Source organism: Ictalurus furcatus, chromosome 3, assembly GCF_023375685.1.
Source record: "Ictalurus furcatus strain D&B chromosome 3, Billie_1.0, whole genome shotgun sequence".
Lineage (NCBI taxonomy): Eukaryota > Metazoa > Chordata > Actinopteri > Siluriformes > Ictaluridae > Ictalurus > Ictalurus furcatus.
Genome location: NC_071257.1, coordinates 10,671,181 through 10,679,405, shown reverse-complemented (window position 1 = coordinate 10,679,405; position 8,225 = coordinate 10,671,181). Strand labels below are relative to the sequence as shown.

Sequence of the window (8,225 nt, the reverse complement as noted above, 5' to 3'; positions counted from 1 at the left end):
ATAATAAAAAAAATACACGACTCATATTTAACCTCTTACGACGTTTTATGAGCTTAAGTACTACTGCGAATCCGTGTCTCGGTCAGAGACGTCGTACAAACCCGCATAAGTTAATGTAGTGTATTGAGCCATAAACATTCAGATTGAAGGTCTCACATTGTAGCCAACATAAACTACGGGCAGGACACATTGCCACTTTGATGTTCACTGGATTATTACAGTAACCTATGCAAAATAGCCATTTTTAGACTTATTGCGTTTTACATCTAATGATTCCGTCTCTGGACATTACAGCTTTTCTATTTAGCAGGGTTTGTACGGATATACACTAGTTATCTGACTAGTCTTACGTTAAATTATAACGTGCTATTATATGTTACGTTAGAATTAATCATAAGGGCTTTGTCAGTTTTAATAGATGTGAAGGAGATCATATCGTGGTGTCCAAATAAACCCACTGTTACATAGCTTAGTAAATTCTCCCGGTTAACCGTAGCAGTGGACTGTGCTTTCGCGTGTCCATGACACACACACACACACACACACACACACACACACACACACACACACACACTTACACCACTACCACCACCCCCTTCTCCTCGAGCCACTTGCTGTAGCCCACTGCGTTGTGGAAGGCGCGACCTGTTATGGCCACCACTACTTCCGGGTTTCGGCAGTCTGGTCCAGATTCAGCGCGCTGCCGCGTTTCAGACCTACACACACACACGCACGCACGCACATATACACACACGTTAGCTGTGTACGAGCGGCGAAGGCGGCTCGCAGCATCGATCGTGGCTCCTTTAAGAAGAACTAAGCCAGAATCCTCACCCCACCTCCTCTCCAGCTTATTTAGAAGCTTTTGCATAAAAAATCAACTCGGGAGAAGCGAGCGACCAAAAGAGACATACAAGAGCTTGATTTTTTGCGCGCGTTTTTACGAGCAGCGTTGTCGCGAGGTGTGCTAACCGGTGGAAGCGCGGAGGAGGATCATCATTCATTCGACACTTTGACAAGCTTGCCTCTGATTGACAGGCCGAGTGGCAAAAAGCCATGGGGCTTACTAGCTGGGTCTGAGGGGTGTATTTTCATAAAAGCTCTGGGAAAGAACATTATTTTGGTTTTTTGTCGCTGTCCGGCGGGGAAAGGCGGACGACCCAGGTCGTGTTGATCGTGTTTGGCTGAAGTTGATGTGAAGGACTGCTTGAAAGAGGCGTTTGGATTTTTGTTTTTGAAACTCAAATAAAAACATAACAAAACCCCTCGCTTCCCTCGGAAATTGCGTTCTCATTCTTTCTTCAACCTGGCCTCTTAGGGAATATATTTTTCGTTGAACGAAGCTGAGGGAGTGTGGAGGGCGATGGCGCAGCGGGTACGTACAGCTGATACGCAAAAGTTTCTCCAACTTGGTATACGCGGTCAGAGCGTTGAAACGTGGCCGGTGACAGTGGCGCTCAGCTCTGTCTCTCCCCTTTCTTTCAAGCAGTTTACAGGTTTATGTTTACTGTCGTTGATGCACTAATTTTTTTCACGCTTGGATCTCGCTTTATCTACTCGATTAAAACAAAAAGCTGTAGCTTCACAGAGTCCTTCAGCTGTTTGTGAAAATAATCATGACCTGTAGCCTATTTCAGTGAAACTGAAGCAGGGAACGAGACCAGCTCAGTCTTCTTTGTATGTAGCATACTTTCTAAATGCACGAGACCAATCTGCAAGCTTTAATAAGTCGAACCATTTTACATACTTTATTAAAATTTTAAGCAAAGTAACCAAAGAGTTAATGATAACTAATAACAATTATATTAAAAAATACGGCCCGATTATTGGACTTTTATCAAAATTTGTTATAAAATGTTATTTTAAAGCATTATCAAATTATGCCAAGTCCCATTTACGTTTGAAAACCAGCTTGTAAACAGTCTGAAAGTAGAACTCACACACTATTGAAAGCCACTGACCTTTTGCTTGCAATGTGAATTTTAAGCGTGTTTGCACCTTTACAGGTTTATGCAAGTGTTAATTCCCACTGTGAAAACTTACGCTGCTATCGTCCTGTCACTCTGTTATCACGATGAATAATTAACATTTGGCTTTCACATAAATTCGTCAAAAGTAACAGGCCACATTGTAGGTTATTACTTTTTCCCCCCAAACATTTTAAGCGTTCTATTTTTTTATTTAGTAAAACAACCTGAACTTATTCACTGTGACATAACTCGTATAAGGCCTATGTGTTTTAAAACGTAATTGCATACAAAAAAAATCCTTATTAGACTAACTGTACCATACATCTACACGTTTATGTGCATTTGTCATAATAAAAACACACATGGTAGATTAAACACAACTACACAGTCAATCTGAGCAATTTTATGATGGTTGTTTTTAAATGATCTAAATAGCAGTATTACTCCGGTTATAATGTGGACTAAATGTAGGCATTAATCTGCTGCTATTTATTACTTACAACAACAAATTCACACTTTGCGCCTCACAAACCACCAGTCTGTAGCCTATTAATTTTAATAAACGCTATTTCACCCCAGTTAGAGGAAGACAGCGCGCACTGACAGTGCTCTCTTGACTACACTCTCTACTTACTCTTCAAAAATGCGTTTGTTTTTTTTTTTTTTTTTAAAAAGCATGTTTTTCATTAGTGATATTTTAGGTTTATTTTCGAATATATTTATTTATGATGTTTACGAGGGATGAATACTGAGCGCACATGGCCCAGTCGCTAAATGTTATGTGTCGTGTGCAGTACGAAGACTTGCCCCACTACGGCATGGACGGCGTCGGGATCCCGAGCACCATGTACGGGGACCCGCACGGCGGCGCGCGGCCAATGCAAGCTGTGCACCTGAACCACGCGCCGCCATTGCATGCACACCAGTACCCGCACACTGCACACGCCAACGCCATGGCACCCGCAATGGGAGCGTCCGTCAACGACGCGCTCAAGAGAGACAAGGACGCCATTTACGGGTACGGCTATACGGCCCCCAAAACATACACTCAGATACACACACGCACACATAAACACTCATTTCATTATCCGACCTGCCTATAGCACAAAAACACTTGCCACTATATCAATTAACTGCGCCTGGAGGTTAAAAGGAGTTTGTGCAGCTTTTCAGGTTTGGAGTTTGGTTTTCCAAAAGGAGTTTGTGCCGTTTTTCAGTTTTTGTTCCTAATGCAATCTGAACATCTCTTTTCACGTCTTTTTTCCCTCACGCTCTCTTCATTCGGCTCGTTATTTGTTTGTCTTATGTGTGGGACCCCGTTCTAGTGCATACGCCTATAGTCCTTAATCTTGAATAGAGTAGAATAGAATTGTCTACTGTTATTTGTTAAATTACGCATATCCAAATGTAGTTTATAGTCAGGTCAGTTAGGTCAGTAAAGTTGCAACAACAATTTATTTTATACATGATATCAGTTGAACCCTCTGACTTGAAGGCGGTATTTAACTAATTATTTTATGCATCCATAAACAACAGCAACAATTATACAATAATAATAATAATAATAATAATAATAATAATAATAATAATAATAATAATAATAATTATTATTATTATTATTATTATTATTAGCCTAATATTATACAACTGCAACATATTATGAACTTTCATTTTTGTTTTTGAGTGATGGTCATTGTCAAAAATGTTGTAAAAATCTATAATGATTATACCCTCGTTTTTAACGGATGAAACACTATCACGGCCTTAGAGTATAGACTGGTTAATTATTAGCGTGTTAGGTGTAAACTCGGCACAGCAGTCTTTTATTATAATTGCAGGTCTACAATACATATGTTGTATTACAGGCTATTTCTGATTTTAGCCCATGGAATTTTTCACATGACACAATATAATACGTAATAACAAGACTTGACTTTGCGCAAAATTAAAGCAATTATTTACACTTGCAATTATTAACTATAACTTTTTGTTTGTTGGTTGAAAGCTTTTCTCCTTGTGCTGACAATATGATTTTTATTTACGTAGGCATCCCCTTTTTCCACTGCTAGCACTGATTTTTGAAAAGTGTGAGTTAGCGACTTGCACGCCTCGGGAGCCCGGCGTGGCAGGAGGAGATGTGTGTTCTTCTGAGTCCTTCAACGAAGACATCGCCGTATTCGCCAAACAGGTTCGCAAAATGTGAACTTTGATTAATTAGAACAGTTTGCATATTTCATATTTTTGTGATTTTGTCCGGTATGCACATACACAGTTTCTTTTTTAAATAATAAAGAGTTTATGGATATATTTTGTATGTATTTTATAACATATGCATTAACATTTCATTCCAGATCAGAGCTGAAAAGCCATTATTTTCGTCAAATCCCGAGCTTGATAATTTGGTAAGTGCCAACAGTTAGCTTTTATAGTGATTAAGGCCACATTAATGCATTAAGCTAATAATGGTAGAAATATTCAGTTCCCCGTGTTGGACTGGTTGATGTTACCGCTTTTTAAATAAAGTTTTAATGCAAATAAATTTGTCTGCACCATGGCGTCCTGCAATTAAAAATAAAATTTATTTGAATTTTTTTTTTTTCACATTTGCTATACATTTAAATACACGATATATTTGCTTGGTCGGACTGAAGTCTTTATTCGTTTACAAATTGTATTTTAAATTGCGTAGTAGCCTATTCATTTTATTGGCCGTAAAATTCGTAAATTGCACATAAGCTAGGAGCCACTCATTTTCAACGATTTTCTGCCTTTTTAATTTTTTTGTTCATAGGCCTCGTTCATTTGGGAGAAAGTCTTTATCTCTTTCTTCTCCTTTTTTTAGATGATACAAGCCATACAAGTTTTACGTTTTCATCTCTTGGAGCTGGAGAAGGTAATACCAACCAGATTTGTCACCCAGAACTATATAAATTCTATATTTCAATCAGTTCTCATATATTTCTGTTTTTTTCCTAGCACTATAGTTATTTGTCCGATATTATTTTCCTCATATTAAGACGCATTCATTAAGACGATCATATGATTTTTTTTTAAGGCTCAGAAAATGGTCTAGAGAAATGCCCGCTAAGTTCTGTTACTTCTGCAAGTCTATTGGAGCTTGTCTAACTGCGTCCCTGAGAAGGATAAAATTATTTGACAAACCTTTTGAATGCAAGGCCACTTGTATTAAAGTGTGGTTTATGTGGCCCGATGCTTCATACCCATGATCATATAGCGAATAGCACATTTCCTTGTGATTGCATGGCTCAGTGGGCAGAGAGGCGGTGTTATAATGAAAGGAGGCAGTAATAAAATAACTATAGACGCAATTAACTCTCCTATTATGTTGAGGAAAAAAGTTACATACATTATTTTATGGGTCACAATGCCTTCCAAAGTTTAAACACATACAAAAGAGCAAAGAACAGCTTAAAACAGTAACCTTTATTATGGCTTGTCCGAGACAAGCCATAAGAAGTAATATTTGCATATATGTTCATGACCCTAAATAAGGAAAATTGGAAGAAAAAAATCAAAAAGAAAAAAAGAGATTAACCAGTATTTCAGACATCTCAAATGTGGAAATTGGTCAAACTGACCCATAACATAAAAGGAGGGTTAAAGTCTTCATCTTAAACGCCACTCCAGTAAGTTATGTCCGTAATGACCACAGACCAGGGAGCAGATGAATTTAATACGGTTGTTGAGTATGGTGTGTAGCTCTTGTCACTGTCAGTTGTGGTGTGATATCTCTATTCTGTCGGTTAAAATAAAGTTATTTGGAACTGTCGATTTGCTGGCTTTAGCTGACTGATTTTTCTCTTTTTTTCCATTTCATCTAGGTACACGAGCTGTGTGACAACTTTTGCCACCGGTATATTAGCTGTCTGAAAGGCAAGATGCCCATAGACCTGGTAATAGACGAGAGAGAAGGAGGATCTAAGTCGGATAGCGAGGAAATCACGAGATCGTCGGGGCCGCTGGATCAGGTACAGTGGCGCCTCTCTGTGTTTCCTGGGGTCACTCTTCTTGCTCGCGCTTATTTGCATGCGATTAAGGCTTTTCGGATTGCGTCGGAATGAAGAGAGAACATTTGAATAATGTAGCCATTATCGCTTCATTAGGGTTTGATCCCGGATCCGACCTGAGGGGATTAACTTGTGAAAGCATTGCCACAAACTTGACCTGCTTTGTGTCGATTTTAATTTAGCCGTCTCCGTCGCGTTAAAAAAAAATCTTTTCTCTTTTGTAACGAACCCAAAAAATATTCAGAGGTGCTGAACATGATCGCAAAACCAAATAGAGGGCGGGTAGTATGGGAAGGTAAACTCTCCTGAGAGCACTGGTGCGAATCAGTAAAGACTAGGTGCCTGCTATTTTGTGTCGGGTTTTAGCCTATGCTTCATTAAGGTTCATGTCAGTAATGTTTTCAGAAACAGCGCGCGGTGCATTTCTCAGTTCAGTGTTAGTGTTCATTTCGGTGTTGCACGGTCCGCGGGATCATTTTCGGAAAGTTTAGTTGATGGACCGGAACTATAGGCTGCTAATTGTTATCTTGAGATACTGATATTCTATTTAGTAGCTACTAACTGATATACTAACATAGCATGACGGCATACCGGTTTGGACATTTGCACGACATTTTTTGACATTTCCCATACTTTGACGATAGGGTATTATCTCTTTAAAATCTAACATACGGTACGTGCAATTTTAATAAGATGTACAGGTCCAGCGAGTGCTACTATAGATAAGGAAAGATAAGTGCTCATTTTAAAGGGAAGAGACAGATTCGCTAACATAAAAAGTAACGAGGCGGTTAGGCTAAATCATTTAAATCCATATGGTCGAGTGATCGGATAAGGCCCTGACCAGTTGTAGCTGTGCGATGAGTGAAAACTCTGGCGTGCTGCTCTATTCATTACCAAATAAAACGGCCTCTGGCCGTCATCTAACTTCTATTAATGTTAATGAACAGATTCACACACAGCCTTCATGAAACTCCAAGTCCAGATTAAATATTGTGCTTTCCATTGTTGTTGTTTTTTTCTTTTCTTTTATTTTTTGTTACCCCAGAGGAGAGGTGACATTCGCAAGGATTTCCGAGAAGACAGATTTCTTTCGAGCAGATGACTTTTAGTGATAGAAATAGCTGAGGCCCATAAGAACACCCAGGGGTATCTAGGTATATAACTTGACAAGAGCAATTTATGCTGTGCTTGGGGGCACGAATTCAGATCTTTAATTGACTTTAGAATCATAGATGTGGCCTATATTTTCTTTGGTAGTGGTTTTGAACTAAATATCGAGGCGAGGATTGTGTTTACACTTCTTTGTGAAAATGTCAAAGCTGACGTGATCAAGTTTTCATGTGCCAAACGTTAATTGACGCTTGACATGTTTTTTTATTATTCCGAAATAAGGAGAGAGCTAATTCAGTGTATGGCTATATCCACCGCATATGCCTAAAATAGGATACCATTATCCCATATTGACACAGGCTATTAGCTATTAATACGGGATTTGAGATGGAACGTATTAATCAAATTTAAAGACTTCCAAAAGTTCTTTGAATTTTTAAACGTAAAGTAATTGCATGTGACAGTGCAAGTTTTAACACATTTAGTGAGTTGAATCTATTTATTTTTTTATATTCACTCTATATTTTATATCTGTGTATATAGCCTATGTTACGCAGTGACACCCTTAACAAATTTGCGTTGCGTGTGCATTCTCTCGCTCCATATGTATTTTTAATATATGCCCTCGGGCATATAGTTGAGTTGGACTAGGGAAAATGTTCTTCGTGCAAATTCTGCACAAGAGGGAGCAAGGGTGCTCGTTTATTCATAAACCAATTTATTCCGGAAAGAAGACTCATGCAGAAGGCGGAGTGTACACAGAATTGATGAGACTCTGGCTTTTCGCTCTCTGTGCGCCCATGCATCGTGTCAGTAATGTCTGAGCTCCAGGCCGCTGTTGTTTTGCACGGACTTTGAGCAGTGAAAGAAGAACGGCGCCTCCCAACAACACAAAAGGAACAGTAGGTTAAAAAGCCAGTAGATCTCGACTGGCGTGTGAATGCAGCCAAGCCAGTTTGGAAAGTTTGGACGGTTTGACGTTCAGAGCTCGCTGATAAACTCGAGGCTCTTTGCTCCCCCTCAGGTGCCTTACAGAGACTCTTTAACCCTTTCCTCGCGCTGCTCCTGTGCGTTTCGGCAGTCACCAAACGGCAGTGCTGATTTCACAAGCCGC

The 8,225-nt window shown here is 39.4% G+C and overlaps 1 protein-coding gene across 1 annotated transcript in view; it reads left to right on the top strand.

Annotated features, from left to right (window-relative positions):
• Positions 1-632: 632 nt before the first annotated feature.
• meis1b (Meis homeobox 1 b) overlaps positions 633-8,225 on the top strand; it is a 64,582-nt gene continuing 56,989 nt past the window's right edge. Inside the window, exons 1-6 of the mRNA XM_053620726.1 lie at positions 633-1,375; positions 2,765-2,988; positions 4,017-4,158; positions 4,322-4,372; positions 4,813-4,863; positions 5,813-5,959. Of these exons, the coding sequence (XP_053476701.1) occupies positions 1,364-1,375; positions 2,765-2,988; positions 4,017-4,158; positions 4,322-4,372; positions 4,813-4,863; positions 5,813-5,959 (627 nt within the window). The 5' untranslated portion in view covers positions 633-1,363. The remainder of the gene's footprint in view (positions 1,376-2,764; positions 2,989-4,016; positions 4,159-4,321; positions 4,373-4,812; positions 4,864-5,812; positions 5,960-8,225) is intronic.